We start from the raw sequence: 23,340 nt of genomic DNA, 5'->3' as shown, positions 1-23,340 counted from the left end.
TCTAATAGGCATCTCCAATTCAACATGTCTGAAATAGAACTGGATGTTTCCCCCCAAAAGCCTGCTCTTCTCCCCCCAGATGCTCTATTTCAGTAAATGGCATTACTATTTATCTAGTTATTCAAGTAAAAAAAAAAAAACATGAGACATCCTATCCTTGATTCTTTATCTTGCATCCCACATTCAATCAATTAGCAAGTCATCTCTACACCTTTTTTTTTTTTTTTTTTTTTTTGAGAGAAAGAGACTGGCTCTGTTGCCCAGAGTAGAATGCAGTAGCATCATCATAGCTCACTGCAACCTCAAACTCCTGGGCTCAAGCAACCTTCCTGCCTCAGCCTCCAGAGTATGACTGCAGGCATGAACCACCACACCTGGCTAATTTTTTTTTTTTTTTTTGGTGGAGATTGGATCTATGTTGCCCAGGCTGGTCTCATACTCCTGGCCTCAAGTACTCCTCCCAGCTCAGCCTCCCAACGTGCTGGGGCCAAAGGTGTGGTGAGCCACTGCCCAGCTCTCTATACCACTTTCAAAGTATCTCTTGAATCCAGCCACTTTGTGCCACTTCTGTTGCAACACCAGTCTTGCAGGTCTTCTGCAATAGCTTCCTAACGGATCTTTCAGCTTCTATTTTGCCTCCTTGCAGGCAGTTCTTGAAGAATCCACTGAGTGAACCTCTTGAATTATAAATCAGATCATATCACTCTGTTACTCAGAACCCTTCATGGCTTCCCAGAACTCTTATGATGAAATCTGAAGTCCTCTCTTTGGTCCACAAGTTCATAAGTGATCTGGCTCCCATCTTGTTTCTCCAAACTAATCTCCTACGTGTTCTTTTGCCACACTAGCTTCCTTGCCAAAGACAGTCAAGTTTCAGGGTCTTTACTTTGCTATTTCCTATGCCTGGAATGTTCTTTTCCAAGTGTGTATAGCTTTCTCTCTCACTTCTGATCTTTTATTCAATTGTCACCTCAGTAGGGGTGTCTTTCCCTGAACCACCTATGTAAAAGAGCACACCCATCCTGGTAACCCAGTTTTACCTTGCTTTATTTTCTTCTACAGTACTCTCCATAACTTTATATTATTGTCTGTATGTTGCTCTCCCCATACACTTCCAATCCCTGCAGTAATACCTTTTTATTCACTGCTTTCTGCTTTATTTTCCTTTATAGTACTCTTCATCACTTAACATTGCCTGTGTGCATCTCTCTTCCATAATCCTAACCCCTCTACTAATAAGTTCCATGGTTGCAAGAATCTTGATTTGTTATATTCACTGCTGCAGCCCCAGCACCTAAAACAGGGCCTCCCATGTAGCAGGAATTCAATAAGTAGTTGTTGCCAGAGTAAATAAAAGAATGAATAGGATGGTTGGGCATTAAATAGCTGCTTTGTGCTGTACCCCTCTTCTAGGTATTGAGGTTACAAAGATGAAAAAGACAGTCCCTGCCATCAAAAGTTTATATTCTAGTAGTATAGCTCGATTACAAATATATAATTACAGGTTAAATGGTATAGGTAAAAAAAGTTATGAAAAAAACAATGCAGATTAAGGGGACAGAGGAGCATGATGGTGTGGGATTCCATTTTAGTTGGAATAGTCAAGAGCTGCCTCTCTTAGGAAGTAGCATTTCACAGAAACCTGATTAAGGGGAGAGATGAAGTCTAGTAAAGATCTAGTAGATGGACATGCTAAGAAAAGGAAGCAAGCCCTGGGGCTGAGACTTGCTCTGGTTTAAGTAACAGCTAGACAGCCAGTGAGGCTACGGCAGAGCTAGGCAGCATGGGAGGAAATGAAATCAGAAATAGGTGCCGATCATGCAGGCCTTCGTTAGAGGCCGTTGTGATAATTCTGATTTTTATTATGTGATGGGAAGCTATTGGAGGTTTTTGAGCGGTGGTGGGGGAGGGGAATCATGTGACTTAACTTACATTTTAAAATGTCACTTCGGCTGTCCTATGTTTAACTGAAACGGCAATAATGGAAGTAGACAAACCAGCTCAGTGTCTATTGCAGTAGTCTTAAGTAACATATAATGATTTGGAATAGGATGGCAGCGGTAGAGGAGGTAAGAAGGGGTCAAATTCTTGCACCCGGGCTTTCTGGTTAAAAAAAAAAAAAAAAAAAAAAAATCCCCCAGCCTGGCAGCTGGGAGTAATCTTCCGCATGCTTCTTTTAGGTGTCAGAACGAAGCAAAGTTACAAAAGCCACCCTACATCATTTAACCGATTTTTGGAAACCTTCACACCACACCTCTTTGGAGAAAGAGCCTCTTGAATAGCTTTGCTATTCCTCAAGTTTCTGAGCCCCTACTTTAAGAATGGGTAAATGGCTCTCAGAGGGAAACAGTCCTCGATGATATATAATATGAAGCACTTAGGGAAACAAAGTCCTGAAAGGAAATGGGGTACTTAAGAAGAAATTTTCTGGCAATAATTGCCCGTTCCCAGTGTTTAAAAAACGGCAAAATTTGGCCGGGCGCGGTGGCTCACGCCTGTAATCCTAGCACTCTGGGAGGCCGAGGCTGGTGGATCACTCGAGGTCAGGAGTTCGAGACCAGCCTGAGCAAGAGCAACAGCCCGTCTCTACTAAAAATACAAAGAAATTATCTGGCCAACTAAAATATATATAGAAAAAATTAGCCGGGCATGGTCGTGCATGCCTGCAGTTCCAGCTACCCGGGAGGCTGAGGCAGTAGGATCGCTTGAGCCCAGGAGTTTGAGGTTGCTGTGAGCTGGGCTGACGCCACGGCACTCACTCTAGCCCGGGCAACAGAGCGAGACTCTTGTCTCAAAACAAACAAACAAACAAACAAAAAAAACGACAAAATTGGCGGTCGCCCAGGAAGTTGCTTGCCAGTCTCTTGGAAACGAAGTTTATTTCAAGGAACAACTCTGAGTCGTTCCCAACTCACTTTTGGTTTTCGTATCACAAACTTTGCCTCCTCGGTAATGCGCACGCGCCCCTGCTCTGTTTTCCGTTGGCTTTAAGCCCCGCCCCTTATGCGTCCTTCGAGGCGGGTTGCGAGCCGTGAGCTCGCGCGACCACTCTCCCTCAGTCTTTTCGAGCACATCGTCGCAAACGGGGCCGGAAAGCGTGGCGGCGCAGGCGCAAGCGCAGAGAGCGGAGGCGGTGGTGGTGGCGGCCGCTAGCCAGTGTAAGATGGCGGCGGCGTTGGTGGTGGCAGTGGACGGGGCGGCTGGGCCTGGAACAGTCGGAGCAGCCGCTGGCAGAAGGATGACTCAACACGGGAAGCGGGCTGCTGAGTCTCGCCGGCTCCCGTGCTTGTAACTGCCCCAGCCGGACACCCCCCCCTTGACCTACCCGGTCCGTGTCTCGTTCCGGCTCGGCCTGACCCCCTCTCCCTGGCTAGTTCCCCCTCAGGATGGGCCTGACCCCTTTCCTAAGCTCCTAGGGCCTAGGTCTTCTCCTTCCCCTGACCCGAATTATCGTCGGGAGGACTGGTTGCCCTTTCCTCAGGTCAGCTCTGGGGTTGCTCCCAAGAGCCAGCCCCACAGTTCACAGGGACGTCTTGCTTCGTCGGGTGACCTATTTGTGTGCTCCCATTTCTCCCCTTAGATTGAGGGACATGGCTCACCCAGAGTCTCCCCGTCACCTCAAGGCCACCGCGCAATGTGTCCCCCTCCCCCATCCCAAGTTCTCAGGCCCAGCACCTTGTACGGAAGGCCGAGGTCCAAGAATCCCGGAGTCAGTTGTTGTCATCCGGTCTTGTACTCTTTGTGATATAATTTTATTAATTTACCTCACCCTACTCCCAAATCTTTTAGGACACCTTAGAACGGTCCCATTTGGTCCCTGTTAGTTGGAAAGCATCTGGTGGTTTGAATTTCTGACTCATATGATTGTTATTGGAGTCTGTAAACAAACCTGCACTGGCGCTATCACATTCTCTCCGGGATTTCCCCCTCTTGCTCTGTGGCTTGTTGTTGAGAGGTTGTTTGGTTATGGTTTAGCGTTGAAAAGATTCAGGTTTTCCTTTTAAAATGACTTTTACGTTTTAGTGGAGCTGGGAGATTACTTGCCTGGCTTCTAATCCTCGTGTTGGTTCATTTTATTTCCTTATGTGTGTGGGTTATTTGTTCAGTGATCAGAATTAGATAAATTATTCTGGTTTTAAATAGTCCTGAGGAAGCCTAAAACTACTGAAATGTGTTCATAAATATTTTTATCATGTTAGTAGAAGACGCACCTTTGCCATGTAAACTTTAACTTTTCTCAGTCCTTCAGTGAATCTGCAGACCTATTTTCTCAGGACCTCAGCCTGGCCTTACTTCAGTGATAAAAGGAGGAAAGGTGAGTGGGAATTGAAGGCATTTAAATTCATGAGTTCAAGACAGACCCTGCCTGATGCTCAAGTGCTGACGCTTAAGTCATAAAATTCCTACCACAGTTTTCCAGTTTGGGTATTATTCTTGGCTTTGTTTCAGCTCTGGTTAAATTACTTTTACAAGTTTAATTGGCTGTGGGTTTCTTGTATTTCTGTCCTAACTATTGCTATGTATCTTCAAATGAGTTAAGCCTAGAAATGAATGTGTGTTCCCCACCCCATGTCTCATTCTTTCCTTTTTATTCATTTGCCTTTGTGTAGTTCCTGTTTCTTGCGTTGTTCAGCACTGGGAATTAGTTTGCCTGAGTTCTCTTCAGCCTCTTGTCAAATCAGGTCTTTCCCCCTGTAATGACTTTGGGCTGTCATCTCCTGGTATTGAGAGATTATTTAGCTGCTTGTGACTAAAAGTTTGAAAGTGATGCTGCCTTTAGTTGGTGTCTGAGTCCAGTCCACCTCAGAATTCCAACTTTTCAGAACATAGTGGGAAATTTCGGATAAAAAAGTAAAATAGCTGCTCTTTTGTAGCTTGTCCGAAGAATTTTTGGTTAGCAAAAGAATCATCCTGTGTGTTTAGCAGCATTGAACAGTGCCAAAAAGGGAATCAGAACGTACTTATAAATGCGGTTTTTGTAAGGCTCTTAGGTTTCTAGTAGCAGAGAATAGAGGCCATCGGTTGTGACAGAACTGAGTGGCTCTGGAAAGTAGGCCTGGCCAACTCTTAATATCTTTATGATTTCTGGTAGGGAAAGGCTGAGAGTGACATTGGTAAGTTTTATTCCTTGTAGTGTCTGGATTTGAAAATGCTCATTGTGGACTGGAATAAAATTGATGATGGTGGGTATTTATCAAAAAGGTACAAAGAGAAAAGTACAGTCTTTACAGATGGACAGACCAGGGTTTAAATACTGTATTAAGATTTATCAGCCATGTGACCTTGGGCAAGCTACTTAAACTTCTCTGACTTAATTTTCACAATTCTAAAAGTGGGATACCATTTATCTTCCAAGGTTATTGTTAGTATTATATGAGGAAACCTATATAAAGCTCTTAGATTATGCCTAGCGTATGGTAGACACTCAAAAAATATTTTCTGGGTTTTTTTTTTTTTTTTGGCACAACATTGATATAGCTTTGAATAAGTTATACCTTAGTTTACACTCCTTTGCATTTTGCTTTAGAACACATTTTCCTGGTTAATTTTTAAAACACGTTTTTAATTGGTCAGCATAGGTGTGTGCATTATAAGTGCCCACCTAGGATTGTCTTTTGAACATGATTTAGGGCAGTTTGGTGGGGTTAGTGTCTAGAGCACAGAGGGACTATTAGGTGTTGATATATATGTATTTCTAAATACATTCTTTAAACATCAATTTATTTTGTTTATTGCTTTCTCCTTCCTGATCTGTTAGCACACCTGATCAGAGATCATAGTGTGGTAATTCCTTCCCTTGCAGTTACGTTTTTCACCTCTGCTGTAACTACCCTTTATTTATGCCTTTCTTTTTTGCCATGGAGGGAATACATGTTGGGCTCCGCACAGTGATCATCATCAACAGATTGTCAGAGAACTAGACCTTGGAAAGGACTCCTTTCTGAAGTGAATCAGGGCTAGGGAGTTAGGAAAGCAGAGTTCATTTTTCATCTTCACAGGTGGACCATCTTAATAATATGACGGCACAGATGAAGAATTTTAAACCTTCATTTGTTGGCTTTTCTTCCACATCTTTTTGGAGGAGACAAGGGCACATGAAAATTAAGAAAGTAGTGATAATATTGTAGTAAAGGCAACTTTACTCATTCAGACCAGTGATCATTTTAGGGGTGACCAACTTTCATTACCATCATCTCAGGTCTAAATTCTCCATTGTAAGGTAAAGACTTGTGAGGGTGGGGGTGAGGGTAAGGTCAGCTGAGACTGCATTTTTATTTTTATGAGATCAGAAGATCCATGTGGGGTGAGGGAAAGGGTAGGAGGAGAAAAGGAAATACGTTGAAAGAGGAATAACTTTGTTCTTTATTTCTTTAAGTGCTGGATAAGAATCCCCTTAACCTTCAGGAAGAGTTTCACATTTTATGCTCCAGGTGACATCTGTGTATACAGTGAATCAGTATTCCTAGTTTGTGGACCACAACCCTAAAATTCTTACCTTTCTGAAAATATTTTTATATTTTAGGGTTTTAGGTGTTAACTTAAGAATTGTGACATCTCATTAGGAAGTATTTCCTTGGATGGCTAGGGTGGGAGGCTAGTTATCCTTGTGACTTTTTAGTTTCCACCACCAACTTGGCAGGGCATTTTATATAGCCTATTAAGTGTATAAGAATCAGTCCCACTGCCATAGTCCTTAGTGTTCATTGGGACCAGCCTAAGACAGAAGCTTGTCTTCAGAGAGAGCTAAAAGAAAGCAGCCTTTTTGTTGCCAGTTTAAAACAATACTGGCATTTCAAAAGCCAGAGGGACTCTATAAAAGACATTCTGTGGAGAAGTATGCCCTGTTGTGGAAGACAGATCTTCAGAGTTTCATGCTTTAGGTTCTATGTCCTATTAGGTGAATTATATAAGCTTTCAAAATCATGAAGTGACTAAACTCTGCTTATAATAGATAGATTTATTACTGGCTTGTTTCTACTGTAGAAAAGTTATTTTAAACATGTCTAGGAAATGTCCAGATTATAAAAGAGAAAAGGGGTATCCAAACAGAACTTTTTATTGCATAACGTTGGTGTTAGAGTTAGTTTTTAAGTCTCTGAGATTGAATTAACTTTTTAAAAAAAAGCAGATTATCAGTGAGCCAAGATAATCTGTTGTTTACCCTCACCCATTTGGAACCCAGGCAACTGAGTTAATTGAATCAGCAACAGGCGTGTAGGTAGTGACTATGTATATCTTCATTTTAGAGCCAAGCGCCAGTGAGTTTTAGATTATTTTTGTAATAATATTGAAGACTTTGTTTTTCATTTTCATGAATGTATCCAAGAAACTTCATTGCTGTTAAAGTTGGTCAGAAAAGGGGGCTACATGCTCTTGTTTACTGATTTAGTCATTCTACTCTTGGAGTGAGAAGAAAGTCCATAAAAGCTCTTCAAAAATTGTGTGATGAATTTTATGAATTAGTCACTCTTTATAGCAGTCTTTTATCTCTACCTCTGCAGGGCATAGTTTCTAGGCCAGAAGCCTGATTTCTCAAGTACCACCTTGCCCCAGGAATATGTTATGATATGGATAAACTAATGAACTGAGCCTGCCTTAAGTTTACCAGTGAGGCATTGGGAAGTGATTAAGATGACAAAGATGGCATCTTATTGATGAAATGTATGTCTAATGGATTGGGCCATTGCAAAAATTTTATCATTGTGTTTGAGAAGTTAGATATTTACTTTTATCCTCTGAGGATTCTGTTTGAGGAGGTCTGGCCAAGTTCTATGTAAAGCAGCCATGCTGGCCTCACATGCCATTTTTTTGTTTGTTTTTTCTTAGCCAACTGGAAAGCTACTATAAAATTTACCTCTAGGGGTAGCCAGAAAATATATTCCTCTGGTGTATTTTAATCATTGGGACATTATCAGGTATTTTTTGCTGACCTTATGTAGGACCCAGCATCAGACTTTGCCCTCTAACCTAATGAGGGTAGGAGGGCACTTCTTGATGTTTTAAGCCTCTTTTTATAGTTTGATTTGTAAGTTGTACCTTTGGAGCATCATCCTTTCATCTCTCTAGTGTCCTTTCCAACAAGAACTGGTAATGGGAACTGAATTCTAATGTGAAGGTAAATCCTGGTGGAATCACAATGGAAAAAACTTGTTCCTTAGAATTAGTTAAGTTGAGATAAATGGGTTTGGATGTTACTGTAAAAAGTTCCTGAGCTCTGCTACTAGTGATCCAGCACTTAAGGGTTAGAGTACATTCCTAACATACTCTGAAATACTGTTATTAGACTCAAAGCCAGTAAACTATAAACACTGGGTATTTGGTATTACCAACAGAGAAGACATTAATCCAGAGAAGGAATGAAATTCCTTATTTATAGTTTGGTTGATGGAGGACTTCTTCATCTTCATCTGTGGTGACTGCTTTGCAGCCCTCCATCTTGGGTATCCTCAGAACCTTCAAGAGGGAGAACTTAGGGGTTTATGTTGTGGATTCCTGGGTAAATTACCCCAGTTTGTAGAACATGAATGTGCTCAAAAGAAGATATTAACAGAGCTTTCTGAATTCTTTAAAAGGCCAGTGAAAGTGGGTGAGCAGATTTCATAGAGTTGGAACTGTGTCCTACATTGTGTACAATGTTTGGAGGATCATTGCTGAGTGGCAAAGAAGCCCAGGCTTCTCTAGGAAATGCAGTCTGATAAAGAGATGGGAAGCTAGGAAAATAATATAAGTGCCTACTATGTACAGGCAGGGTCTTTGCATATGTTGTCTTCTAAACTAATTCGTACAGGGTAATGGTATTATCTCATTTTACAAAAGAAGAAACAAATTGAAAAGTAGGTGGTAGAAGTAGAATTCAAACCCAGGTCTATTTGACACTAAAGTCCTTTTCTATCTCTTGTACCATATGCTGCCTTTAAAAACAGGGCTCTTCAAAGCCAAGTGTTGAAGCAGATGAGCTGAAAGCTAGAATTGAATGTTTCTTATAAAAGTACATGTAAAGTATTCAAATGAGAGTAGGAATAAAAACATTTTTTCATTATTTAGACATGGGTCTTAGGTTATGATAAAGTGGTAGGTTAATGAGTTTTTGAAGGAAATAATTTTTGTATACTTAAGAGATAGCTGAATCCTAGTGTTTTATGATCCTCAAATGGGGAGAAAAGTAGCAGTCCACTCAATCTCTGAGGTAATTCCACAGGGAAAGCTGTTCTTTTACAGTCTTTTCTCAGTATACATCTTTCTGTGCTTTGCTGTAACATTGGAAACATGAACCATCCTCACCTTCTTGAAACCTTTTTATCTTTCACTTCCAAGGCATTTAACTCTCATTATTCTTTCTACTTCTCTGGCCATTTTTTGTCTCCTTTCTTCTTTCTTTTTACTAAGGGTAGATATTCTCTAACATTCTTTTCTTGAACTTCCTCCCTCAGAGCTTTCTTAGGTACTTGTTTGTTTGCTTTAATGAGGTATAATTTACAAGGTATTTGATTTTGAAATTTCTCTTTTTGATTCACAAATCTGTATCTCTGGCCCTAATTTATTTACATTCCAGACTTAAATGTTGGTTTCTCACTACCTTCCTAACATGTCAATTTGGATTTTAAACATACTCAAAAGCAAATTTATCTTTTTTACCACATGCCAGTTTCTCCTTTGTGGCACTTGATTTTCTCTGAGCACCAGACTCTAAACTTATCTTTTTGACTTTTTCAGCTTTTTAACTGGGTATTGAGCCAACTGCTTTACTTCTACGATTCTCATGTTGATCCCTTTTTAATTCCCTCTGTAATCAACCTAAGACAAGCCCTTGTTACTTCTTATCTTGGCAACTATAATAGCTTTTAAATGTGTTTCTCCTTCCTTTTCTGTTTGTTTCAGTCCATCTTGTTATCTTTGACAAAATAATGTCCTTGATGCTTCCCCCCCCACAACCTTCTGTTATACTTGTTAACTAGTCAGCTATACCTTACCATCTAGCCAAACCAGACTATGCATATATTTTTTTGAATATGTCAAGTTTTTAACATCCGTGTCTTTTCTCATTCTGGTCCTGTGGAATGTCTGCAACAGCATTCTATTTATTTATGTTTAATGATACTGATACTTGTATCTCTTGTATCATACTTGTATACTCATTTTTCCTAATTTATTAATTGGCTACAAAAGGAATTGTAACTGCCTTTTTTATTTGTAGCTTCTATATTGCCTGTTAGTTACATTATTTCAAATCAGCATGTTTGTGTATAGATAGGCCACTGGGTGGTGCCAGAGGCCTATAATTTGTATAAAAAATGGGTAGCCTAGTGGTCCCCAACCTTTTTGGCTGGTTTCATGGAAGATAGTTTTTCCGTGGGGTGGGGAGGCGCTCAGGCTGTGATGTACAGCCTGGTTCGTAACAGGCCACAGACGGTACCTGGCCTCTGTACAGTTGGTTTGCCCTGTGCTGTCAAATCCTCTGCACAGTAGAAATAGAGATTAATTTCCCTGATCCAGAAACATTCAGAGTTTCTTTCTGCTTCTCTATCCAGCCTACCAGAGGAGATGGGGACAGTGTCATATATTCAACCCCTCCAATTACTTAGTAGAAAGTAGCCTGGAACTAAAGTCCTGCCCACCATGTTTTATATATTAATAGTATGAGTGTCAGTCTCTTTGGGGTTGTCCTTTGATTTTCAGTATCTGAATTTCTCTGATTAATAAATACTTTACTATTAGAGTTGTGGCTGGCAGCAAGGAGCCAGGAAAGTTGGCTTGGAGAGGTGTTGTGAAATAGAAATATATTAAGGTAAGGAAAATGAATTTAAAATGAGCCATTTCAGCTTGAAAACCAAAATTGTGGGTGGAGAAAGTAGAGCTAGTTGGTACCAGATGGACTGTGGGTCCTAGAAAAGCAAATTTGTACTTTGGATGGAGATCAGCCCTGAACAGCTGCTCAATTATGAGTGGTATGGGACATCTGTCCTCCCCAGAGGAACTAGGGACTGTGTGGCTCTCTGTCTTACTAATAATTGAAGTATTTTTTACCATCACCTTCAGTTTCAGAGGAAATTCTAAAACCTTGTCTCATTTAAATATGGGTGTTTATGTAGGAGAGTTGGGCACTTGAGTAGCAGAATGAGGCATGCACAATGAGACTGGCCTGAGAGAATGCTGGGATTATGTAAGTCATGAGAACTGACAAAGACAAGTTCACATCTTAGTAAAGGGATCAAGGACAGTAATATTTTTTAGATGTTGATGTTTCCATTGGGCCCAAGGTAAGGTAGAGTTGTCAGACCAGTGTTCATAGATCCTAGATGCCAAAGGATTTAAAATGAACTTGAGAGGAATACAAAAAATAAAAAGCATAAACATACAAATTAATAGTACAAACAACTGCTAGAACTACTCTGAACTATTTTAAGCTTCTGATTGTCTTAGTTATCCCCAAGACAATAGAGCTTATGTATTTAGGATTCATCTTGCCATTAATGTGGTTGCTGATAAATCACACAGGCAGTTTTGGTTGCAGCAAAAATCCTTACAGCACTTTCATTTTCGAGTGAGGAGAACTGACATTTTGCTTTCATTTGCTGTGATATATAGTGACCACTTTAGTTAACTTATATTAATAATCACATCTTTAAGAATTCAGTGTTTCTAATTACTGGATATTATCTGTTATTTAACAATTTGCATGATTTCCTTTTTTTCCCCCATCACTCTTCTCCCAATCCCTCATTTTTTAGGCCACATTTATTGAGGTATAATTTACATATAGTAAAATTAATCCTGTTTTTAGTTGATCTGTTCTTTGGATTCTGGCAAATACATAGTCATGTAAGACCACCATAATTGAGGCATAGAACATTTCCATCATTCTGAAAGTTTTCTCATGCCTTTTTTGTAGTCAATTCCATACCCTTATCCCCAATCCCTTTTAGTTGCTGATATGCTCTCCATCCCTATAGTTTTGTCTTTCCCAGAAAATATTAATACCATAAATGGAATCATGTATCACATAGCTGTTTGGGTCTGGATTCTTGTATTTACTATAACATTTGAGATCCATCCATGTTACTGTTGGATCAGTAGTTGATTCCTTTTTATTGCTCAGTAGTATTCCATTGTGTGGGCATACTGTAATTTGTTTATCCATGACCAAGCTGAAGAACATTTGATTGTTTCCTGTTTTTTGATGAATCTAAATAAAACTACTAAAACATTCACCTACGGGGTTTTTAAAATTTTGCAGACATATATTTTCCCTTTTCTTGGGTAAATTCCTGAAGTGGGATTCCTAGGTTGTATGGTAAGTGTGTGTTTAACTTAATAAGAAAATGTCAGACTTTTCCAAAGTGACTGTATTATTTTGAATTTCTACTGGCAGTATATGAGAGTTCTAGTTGCTCTACTCCTTGTTAGTTCTTGATAAAGTAAGTTTTTATTATTTTAAAAACTTTAACGATTCTAATAGGTGTTTACTGTATTCTCATCTAATTTATATTTTCCTAATTATTGATAATGTTGGGAATTTTTTCAAGTGATTATTTAGTTGTGATGGTTTTAAATATATTCTGGTTACTGTCCTTTATCAAGTATGTGTTTTGCAGATATTTTCTTCCAGTCTATAGCTTGTCTTTTCATTGTCTTAACAGTGTGTCTTGAAGAGATTTTAAGTTTAATAAGTCCAATTTATTAAATTTTTTTTTTTTCTAGACAGAGTTTCGCTCTGTTGCCTGGGCTAGAGTGCCGTGGCATCAGCCTAGCTCACAGCAACCTCAAACTCCTGGGCTCAAGCAATCCTACTGCCTCAGCCTCCCAAGTAGCTGGGACTATAGGTGTGCACCACCATGCCGGCTAATTTTTTTCTATATGTCTGTATGTTTTTAGTTGTCCAGCTAATTTCTTTCTATTTTTTTAGTAGAGATGGGGTCTTGCTCTTGTTCAGGCTGGTCTCAAACTCCTGAGCTTAAACCATCCACCCGCCTCGGCCTCCCAAAGTGCTAGGATTACAGGCGTGAGCCACCTCGCCTGGCCTATTAATTTTTTTCTTTTGTGCTTTTTGTGTCCTATCTTAAGAAATAGTCGCTTACCCCAAGGTCACGAAGATTATTTCCTTTGTTTTCTCCTGGAAGTTGTATTGTTTTAACTTTTATGTTTAGGTCTGTGATCCATTTTGAGTTAGATTTTGTTTATTCATATGGGTCGAAGTTTTTTTTTTTTTTTTTTTGGTAGTTGGGTGGCCAATTATTCTAGTACAGGTTGAGCATTCCAAATCTGAAATCGAAAATGCTCCAAAACCTGAAACTTTTTGAGCACCAGCATGATGTGCAAAGGAAATGCTCATTGGGGGATTTTGGATCTTTGGGTTTGGGATGCTCAACTAGAATAATGCAAATATTCAAAAATCTGAAATTCAAAACACTTTTAGTTCCAAGCACCTCAGATAAGGGATACTTAACCTGTATACATGGTCTCTTGTATGTACAGATCTTTTATCAGTATTAAGGGGAAAAAAATCATCTCCAGTGATTTTAAACAAGAGATGCTTGGTACCTCTCCTACAAAGTACTCTTATCCAGTGTATTAATTCCTCTCTTATTAAGACAAAAATCTAGGTCACTGGAATTTCCTGTTGGAATTAAAATGACACCTGAGTCTTTTTTCCCCATCCTAGTTTACTCTTTAACCTTCAGTTTGGCAGGGGGTTATGGTTATTTTTAGAGTACAGGCGGTAGAGTTAATCTAATTAAACTCCTCCAGCTACCTGGGGCAGTGAGCTCAACAGCTCTTCCTAGCTTAGCATGGTTTTCTGTGGACTGGATTTTACATGGAAGTTAATCAAAGTAAAAACAGTGAATTTGTTGGGAACAATGCACTGAAGAATGAAGGAGATAGTTTGGATTTGGGTCAAATATGGTCCCTAACCTCAGATTATAAAATTGAAGATTGTATTCTTTGGTGATGGAAAAGATTCTAGAGTGGCTCCTATACTGGGCCTAGGGCACAGTCATAGCATCTCTGCCTGCTTTAATTTGGCCATTGTCCAAGCTCAGGCTGCCATAACAAAATACCGTAGACGGGGTGGCTTAAATATTAATAACAGAAATTTATTTTCTCATGATCCTGGAGGCTAGAAGTCCAATATCAGGATGCCAGCATGGTTGGTTTCTGGTGAAGGCTCTCTTCCTGGCTTGTACCTAATCACCTTTTTGCTATGTCCTCATGTGGTGGCGGTTGAAGGGAAGTGGAGGAGAATGCCCAAGAATGAGAGTGTGTGTGCAAACTCTCTGGTGTCTCTTACAAGGGCACTAATTCCATCAGAGGGCTTCCACCCTATGACCTCATCTAAACCTTGTCATCTCCCAAAGTCCCCATCTCTAAATACATCAGCTTGGGAATTACAGCTTCAGCGTATGAATTTGGGGGTACAGTACAGAATTCAGTCCAGAGCAGGCAGTGACTCTGATTTCTGCACGAGAGTCAAAATGGTTTTATGTTTCTTCATTTTGATTGAAATTTATATTGTAAGCATAACAACTCATCCCCAAAGTAGTTGCATTTTATTATTGTCATCATTTTTGACTTTCTAAAGAATTAGTCCCCCAAAGTGGAAATTTATGTACCCCCCCAAGGGATATGCAAGATGATCCAGTGGTATATAGAAAAAGAATGTTGAAATAGCTATTTTTTTCTAAAAAAATTAAGCTAAATATTTAATGTGAGTTGATTGTATGTACATGAATGTACACACGTTAGGGGTTCATGCTTAAAGTTTACACTGCTAGAGATTCATAATCAAAGTTTTGAGACCACTGCTCTAGAGTACCGTTCTGCAGAAATTTTAACATTTAATTCTATTTATCTGTATCATTTCTGGAATTCGTACTTTATAGAAGTATGAAAATGAATAGAGAAATGAATTCCAGAGACGATTAAGAAGCTCGTCCAAGGGTACAAAGAATGCTGATGGCTTAGTTGATACCAGAACCCTGGACTTCTAATTTTCAGTCTAATACTGATTTTGCTAAACTCTGTGGCTTCCAAAAATGTGACTTTTAGAAACTTTCTGCCTATCAACTCAGTGATTAAAGAGGGTTGACAAAAGCACCCACAGGGTTTTCTCTGCTTCTGCAATAAATTCTGTCAACTTTTCCTCAAAGAGAAGATCCCTTCTTGGAAGAACCTTAAACCAATTTTTCCAAAAGACTACTTTGCAATATCTGGGTGTGGGCTGACCCTCATGGCTCCCTTTTTCCCACTTTTCAGAGCTGAGTGGGAGTTTAAGCTTTGGTTCCTCTCGGTCATGGAGGCTCAGAAAGCACATGTGTTTTCTAGAGCAATTACAAGTTTAAAATTCAGGCAGTCTGGGCTCCTGTAAAAGTTGATACTTAGTTTTGAGAAAGGTGTTATGGAGCAGCCTTTTTATTCTTCTCTGGGAGTACATAATATTGGGGTGTAATTATAGTATCATAGACAGTTTTGATTCTAGAGGGGGGAAAACCTCAAATCTGTTCTCAGTTGACCATGATACACTGGCCTGCTTATGACTTTAGTTTTTAATCTTAAGAAAGTAGTACAATCATTTTCCCTACTTCATAGGACTTTTGTAATTAATGTTATTGATTTGAAACCCCAGATGGGGTAGAAGATACTGCTGAGATGCTTGTGAACGTAAACAGAAACTATTGAGAGGGAAAAACAAATGTTGTGTGAGGAATGCTGTCCAAAAATGTGTACATCAAAGTAAGAGGAGGAAAACAGCATGCTTTACAACTAGCTCTTCACTGTTTTTCTTTATGTGGCTGCTTTACATATCTGTTTTTTTGTTGGCACTGTCTTTCATCACCACCCTTCCAGGTATCCTTTCCTCAGATTTGGCCTCAGCCTTTGCTCTTGCAGTATTTCTACTCTCCCACCTTGGCCTACTATGAACAATCCTTGGGCAGCTGTCTGTTGGCAGAGAACACTTTTCATGAAGCAGCTTGGATTTCTGTAGAGGAGAGTAGGGGGTAAGGATAAGGATAGGGCTGCTTCTGGGATAATTGTTATGGGAATGAAAGGGCTGTTGAAAGATTAGAGGCCAGTGTGCCTGGGTACAAGGGCTGTAATTATACTTTGTCTTTTACCAATGCCTTTTGTCCAAGGCACTGAAAGGGCTTACTTAACAAAATTCTGGTCTGAATAATATTATTCTTTGCTCTTTGGAATTTACTGGAGGTGGCAGTGAGGCCCTGGGAGAAAAATAAAGTGTTAATAATGGAATAAAAGAAAATAAACTAGATACTCTGATTCCTAGTTAAAAAAAGATAAGTCTGGTGAAAATTGGTGGAATTAGTTGAAAAAATGGTTGCCATTATGTGAAATGGGCTGAGATGGTTTAATAGAAATGTTGCCAGTTTTTCCCCCCACCTTTGCCCCTGATGACTGACTGTTAGTCCTAAGAGAAAACAAATAAACAGCTTTAAGGTTCTTTCTAAGGGGAGAGTGCTCCTGAGTTCTAATTCCAGCTCTGCTTCTTGTAATTCTTAATTAGTATTTGTGCCTATAATAAATTTGAAGCTAGGCATCTGAGTGAACATAAAGCCTAAGCTCTTACCCCAAGAACTTGATTTATTCTATCTCTGTTGATTTGTGTATAAAATGATACTCAGAATCTGACCCACCTCATTTTGGTGTGAAAACAAGTATTTTACAGAGTTTATAGATATATATGACTATTTATTGAATACATTGGAAGATTCATTGGAAGAGGGCATTGCTGAAGCTAGCTTTTTGTGTTTCGTATTGAGGCTCTTTGTGTGCAGTACCTATCACTTTATGTGTCTGCTGTTCCAGGTTTTATTTCAGTTCCCAGTTTCTCATCTGAAAAGCCACTGCCAGTTACTCAGTGAATAAGGTAAAGAGATGGCAGTTGACCTCCCCAAAATTTGTACCTTTATGGAATTTAGGGGGAAAAAAATTCTGGTGTGCTTTTCAGCAGCTGAGAAGCGCTGTTAAGCACACACACAAAAATCATTTTTATAAAAATGATAAAGCCTGTACACTGTTAAATCTCCTTGTCTCTTTTGTCATCTTTCCCAGGTTGTTTCCTAATTGTTTTATTTTCTTCCTCTCCCAATTTCAGGCTGGCTAGAGCAAACATCATTCAAGATGTCCAGCAAAGGGAGCAGCACAGATGGCAAAACAGATTTAGCTAATGGTAAGGGGCCAAAATGAAGGTAAAGCTAATTTTACTGTCAGCTGAGGTTCTCCTCCTCCCCCCAAGATAGAGTGGAGACCTGAATTTTAGTAAAGGGAAGGAACCCTTCCTATGTTGTTTTGAGTATAGGAAACTACACAGGAAACATCTCTGGCTATCTGGTACTTTTACTCCTTCAAATTTTATCTGATTGTTTTCAGAAGCTCAGTAACAGAGCTAGCTGTACTTCTTTTCCTGTCCTCTCCTCCCATCTCTTCTCTTCTCTTTTCTCCTCTCTTCTCCTTTTCTTCTCCCCTCCTCTCCCCTTCCCTTCCCTCCCCTCCCCTCCCCTCCCCTTCCCTTCCCTTCCTTCTCTTTCAAGGTTTCACTCTGTTGCCTGGGCTAGAGTGCAGTGGCACCATCGTACCTCACTGTAATCTGCAACTCCTGGCCTCAAGCAATCCTCCTGCCTCAGCCTCTCAAGTAGCTGGGTCTACAGGCACCATGCCCAGTTAATTTTTTAAAAATTTTTTTTAGAGATGGGGTCTTGCTGTATTGCCCAGGCTGGTCTCAAACTCCTGGGCTCAAGTGATCCTCCTGCCTCAGCCTACTAAAGTGCTAGGATTATGAGTATGAGCCATCATGCCTGACCCAGAGCTGTACTTACAAGAGGTCAACTGTTTTGGAATTCTGAAAGGCTATACGATGGGCAGAACCTAGGAGATGCTATTTTTTTTTTTTTTTTTTTGAGACAAAGTCTCACTTTGTTGCCCAGGCTATAGTGCCGTGGCATCAGCCTAGCTCACAGCAACCTCAAACTCCTGAGCTTAAGCGATCCTCCTGCCTCAGCCTCCCGAGTAGGTGGGACTATAGGCATGCGCCACCATGCCCGGCTAATTTTTTCTATATATATTTTTAGTTGTCCAGATAATTTATTTCTTTTTTTTTTTTTTTTTTTTGAGACAGAGTCTCACTTTGTTGCCCAGGCTAGAGTGAGTGCCGTGGCGTCAGCCTAGCTCACAGCAACCTCACACTCCTGGGCTTAAGCGATCCTACTGCCTCAGCCTCCCGAGTAGCTGGGACTACAGGCATGTGCCACCATGCCCGGCTAATTTTTTTTTTGCTATATATATTTTTAGTTGGCCAGATAATTTATTTCTATTTTTAGTAGAGACAGGGTCTCGCTCAGGCTGGTCTCGAACTCCTGACCTCGAGCGATCCACCCGCCTCGGCCTCCCAGAGGGCTAGGATTACAGGCGTGAGCCACCGTGCCCGGCCAGGAGATGCTATTAATACAGAAGAAAAATAAGATCCAATTGGTGGTAGGAACAAGGGAGTTTTGGGGAAGATGTAGTTTTCTAGTTATACTGAGAGGTCCCTTTCCATGATAGGTCATAGTTTGGTAGAGATATTACATAAAAGATGAAGTTGCAATCCAAACCAACTGGGATTAGGACTTCCTTCTTTCTCTTCTTTTCCTTCCCTTTCTTAATTCTTCCCCTTCCCTGCCTTTCCTCCTTTTTCTTCCATTCTTTCCCTCTTCCTTTTCTCAGGGCCGGTGCTGCCAAGTGTTAAATTCCTGGGTCTAGGGCAGATTTGAAGGTAGAATACCAAGTTTCTAATAGATTATAGCTGCTACCTGGGTTATTTGACCAATGCTGAACCAACTTTTAAACTAGAGAAATCTCCTTCAAATGGATATGGTTGGGCAGCGCAGAGTCTAGCATTCCTTAGCACCTTAAAGTTCAGGATTATAGGCTAAATTCTAGTTGATGTGATTGGTGGATCATTGAAGTTGAGGAAGAGTAGGTGAGATTTTCAACATGCTTTTTTATTGTCCCCTTGTTATTTTCTTATCACTACCATTCATTTTTTGTAAAGGAAAGTGGTTCAGGTTTTTCATTGGGCTTAGTTGAAAGGTACAGGGTTCTAGAGGAGTTTCAGGTATGCTATCTATTTGGAGGTTGGCAATTAGCTAGATCAGGGATTGGCAAAACTATAGCCAGCAAGCCAAATCCAGCCTGTCATTTGTTTTTGTAAAGTTTTCTTGGAATACAGTCATACCTATTCATTTGTGTAATGTCTATGGTTTGCTTTTGTTCTACATAGTGGAGTTAAGTAGTTGTGATAGAGTTCCATATGGTTAGCAAAGCCTAAAATTTTTACTGTTTGACCCTTTACAGAGAAAATTTGCCAACGCCTATGCTAGATCTTGGTCAATGACTGTTGGGGCTCTCTTGCTGAGCTTGTGATACACTCTGGCCATTATGTTAATGTGGTAAATCCTCCAAAATCATCTGAATTTGTTAATCATAATTTTAATAATGCTAGTAGTTTTGATTTTTTAATTGTTTTTTCTTTCTTCCTAACCACTAGGTAACCAGGGAAATTTTGATGTTTTATTTTTCTTTCTCCACAGACCTCTTAGGTGTGGTATTTATCCCTTCTAATCACCCTCAAGCTCAAGCAGAATTGCATTTTAAAAAACCACAGCTATTAAACTTTCTCGGCATATGTAACAGTCTCAACAAATGTGGTTCTTAGGTTCAAATTTCTGTTTGCTCCTAGCCCCTAGCCCACTTGTTTTCACGCTGCTCTTAGTTGAGGTTTTTTGTTTTGACAAAAGCAGTTTATGTTTCTCCCAACCTTCTGTCACTACTTGAACCAAAGCACTTGCATTGTTTGTTTTCCAAATTTGATATTGCCTAAGAGTTCATTGAAAAGAGTTTCCATTGCTTCAAAGATCTTCACAAATTACTGCACTAATACAGATGACTAGGCATTAATGTGTTCTAACTTTGAATCCTTAAACATCAGTGTGGTATTTTAGTTGAATAGCTCATACTAGAGTCATACACAGCTCGCCTGCCTTTCCTAACAGCTTTTACTTCTGGCAGGATAAAATTTATAGCCATTTTAGGAAAGGAGGCCCTGAACAGTGTTTAAAATTCTCTTTCTCCCTTGCCTTTCTTCACATCTTGACCTTAGGTTGGAAGTTGTGGTTGTATTGGCCCTAGGATGTTACCCAAGTGCTCATTGTAATGTGATTTGGCTGTCGTTAGGTAAGAGAATACAGTATAGTAATTGTAGGAGATTGGATGGGGCAAAGTGACCCAGTTAATTAACTACCAGCATAACAGAATTCTAGAGTATACCGAACTTTTCTTCTCAGCACTACTGTTATAGCCTTGCTTTTTTATCAGTTTTATATATGCCTCCTTGTAAAACCGTATCTCAATGTAGAGACTAAAAATGAGACTAAAAATTGTAAACTAATGGAAATAAGTCAGAATGCATTTATACTAGCAAAAGGGGAATGAGAACCCACTGAAATGATCACAATTCCCACTTACCCCTTCAACTTCCTTTCTTAGTAGATCTTAGGAATTTAGGGGAAGAAACCTAGGATTTAAACATAAATCCAAGGTTTATGTCTAAACCTAGGTATGTATAGTGGTGCTTTCTTTTTTTTTTTTTTTTGAGACAGAGTCTCACTTTGTTGCCCGGGCTAGGGTGAGTGCTGTGGCATCAGCCTAGCTCACAGCAACCTCAAACTCCTGGGCTTAAGTGATCCTACTGCCTCAGCCTCCCGAGTAGCTGGGACTACAGGCATGTGCCACCATGCCTGGCTAATTTTTTTCTATATATATTTTTAGTTGGCCAGATAATTTCTTTCTTTTTTTTTTTTTTTTTTAGTAGAGACGGGGTCTCGATCAGGCTGGTCTCGAACTCCTTACCTCAAGCGATCCACCTGCCTCGGCCTCCCAGAGGGCTAGGATTACAGGTGTGAGCCACCGCACCCGGCCTAATAGTGGTGCTTTCTTGAAGTAGGAAAGGTTCAACTCCACATTCATAAGTCAGAGTGAGTCCCTCCCCCACCCCCCTGAGACAGAGTCTTGCTCTGTCGCCCTGGCTAGAATGCAGTGGCATCATTATAGCTCACTGCAACCTCAGACTCTGGGGTCAAGCAATCCTCCTGCCTCAGCCTCCTGAGTAGCTGGGACTATATGCTAGTGCCACCAGGCCCAGCTAATTTTTCTGTTTTTTGTGGAGACATGTGTCTTTCTCTTGCTTAGGCTGGTTTTGAACTCCTGACTTCAAGCGATCTTCCCACCTCGGCCCCCAAAGTGCTAGGATTACAGGCGTGAGTGATTTTTGTCAGTTATTTTCCATCTTTCCTTAAGAAGATGGCTATGCCAGCTCTTGCTGGAGATAACCATTCTTTTTTCCTATATTCTGTTTAATTATTTGCTATAACTAATGGATGCCCATCCAACAGAATAGAGCCTAAGGTAGTTGTATAAGGCATGTTTCATACAACACGCCAGTGCTTTGTCTCTTGAACACTTATTATAATCTGAGACTGTCATGAGATTCTTCATTTTTGTAGTGGCTTTGATCTTAATCTTTTCAGTTTCTTGTCCTTTACATGATTTCCCCTCAGAAAGTACTCCTTCAAAGTATGATGTAAGCTGAGTTACAAAAAAAAAGAATAATAAAAAATAAATAAAAAGAAGGTACTTCTTATGTGCATTTGTAATGAAAACTCTGACCAAAGCTCATTTCTTGGTCTTTTGATGTGATGATTTCTCAGACTAAGGTGAGAAATCCTTTTGATCGCTCTCCTAGTTCCTTATTTTTCCTCTCACCCACCCATTCCTCACTAACATGCAGGAAGCCTGTCTAGCAGTCCAGAGGAGATGTCTGGAGCTGAAGAGGGGAGGGAGACATCCTCAGGCATTGAAGTGGAGGCCTCAGACCTGAGTTTGAGCTTGACCGGGGATGATGGTGGCCCCAACCGCACCAGCACAGAAAGTCGAGGCACAGACACAGAAAGCTCAGGTGAAGACAAGGACTCAGACAGCATGGAGGACACTGGCCATTACTCCATCAATGATGAAAACCGAGTCCATGACCACTCAGAGGAAGAGGAGGAGGAAGAAGAGGAGGAAGAAGAGCAGCCTCGACGCCATGTACAGCGCAAACGGGCCAACCGTGACCAGGACTCATCAGATGATGAGCGGGCCCTAGAGGACTGGGTGTCATCCGAAACATCAGCCCTACCCCGACCTCGCTGGCAAGCCCTTCCTGCCCTTCGGGAGCGTGAGCTGGGTTCAAGTGCACGCTTTGTATATGAGGCTTGTGGGGCAAGAGTCTTTGTGCAGCGTTTCCGCCTGCAGCATGGGCTTGAAGGCCATACTGGTTGTGTCAATACCCTGCACTTTAACCAGCGCGGCACCTGGCTGGCCAGTGGCAGTGATGACCTGAAGGTGGTGGTGTGGGATTGGGTGCGGCGGCAGCCAGTACTGGACTTTGAGAGCGGCCACAAAAGTAATGTCTTCCAGGTGAGACAGGGGAGCGTAACAGTTACTGAGAGAATCAGGGATGAGTTAGACAAATCTGAGCTGCTACCTGGAATGGGAGCTGGAAGTGAGTTGTAGGGATTAGACATCAGGACTTGCCCCTACTGTGGCTCCCATAATGACTTCAGTACACTGAAAGATCCCATGGCAACCATTTGTTTCCTTGAACATAAACAAGGACTGCTGGAAGCCTTGTTATAGGTAGGATGCTTGGAACTCATCAGGAAGGTATTAAATGTGTACCAGTAGGAGGCAGTATGGTATAAGAGCACAGGCTCTTGAACAAAACTGCCTGGGTTCAAATCCTGGCTCTTCCACTTACTAGCTCTGTGATCTTGGACAAGTTATTTTACCTTTGTCTTCAGTTTATCTATCTGTAAAATGGGACCAATAATACATAGGGTTATGAGGATTAAATAGTTTTAAAAGTGAAGCAGTTAGAACTGTGGCTGGTACTTAATAAACATTTGCTAAATATTAGCTCATATTGTTAACTATTCTGTGGAGATTTTATTTCTCAGCTCCATCTATAGTGATACTAGCCATTTATCCCTAAGTGTGTTCTCTTTGCTTCTCCAACAGATTTCCTTCTAGTTTCCTTTTTATTTGTGACAAATTTGTTTGCTTTCTGAATCAAGCTAGATTTTCCTCTTTTATTGCTTTTCTCCTCTACTAGGTATAGCTCTAGTTCACCTGAGCACTTATCATGTACCAGTTCAACCTTCCAGAGCCAACCAAAATGCTCTCTTATTTCACAGGAAGTTTTTTCTCTCCCTTTCCTTTAACTACTGGAAGAAGTTGGGCTTAGCAAGC

General features: G+C 40.5%; 1 protein-coding gene across 8 annotated transcripts in view; it reads left to right on the top strand.

Annotated features, from left to right (window-relative positions):
- Positions 1 to 3,010: 3,010 nt before the first annotated feature.
- The window catches only part of DCAF8 (DDB1 and CUL4 associated factor 8), a 43,206-nt gene continuing 22,876 nt past the window's right edge, over positions 3,011 to 23,340 (top strand). For 4 of the 8 annotated variants that reach the window (XR_006734074.1, XM_045547087.1, XM_045547086.1 and 1 more), the window contains exons 1-4: positions 3,125 to 3,328; positions 4,242 to 4,315; positions 17,111 to 17,185; positions 21,839 to 22,509. Coding sequence is in view for 7 of the 8 variants with exons in the window: in XM_045547087.1 (XP_045403043.1) it covers positions 17,137 to 17,185; positions 21,839 to 22,509 (720 nt within the window). In the remaining variant the exon portion in view is untranslated. Of the gene's footprint in view, positions 3,329 to 4,241; positions 4,316 to 16,670; positions 16,883 to 17,110; positions 17,186 to 21,838; positions 22,510 to 23,340 lie in introns of those variants that run through there. The other 4 variants (XM_045547082.1, XM_045547084.1, XM_045547083.1 and 1 more) reach the window with 4 other exon arrangements.

Source organism: Lemur catta, chromosome 3 (assembly GCF_020740605.2).
Source record: "Lemur catta isolate mLemCat1 chromosome 3, mLemCat1.pri, whole genome shotgun sequence".
In the NCBI taxonomy this organism is placed as follows: Eukaryota; Metazoa; Chordata; class Mammalia; order Primates; family Lemuridae; genus Lemur; species Lemur catta.
Note: the sequence above shows the minus strand (reverse complement) of the source record. Positions and strands in the feature narration are given on the sequence as shown.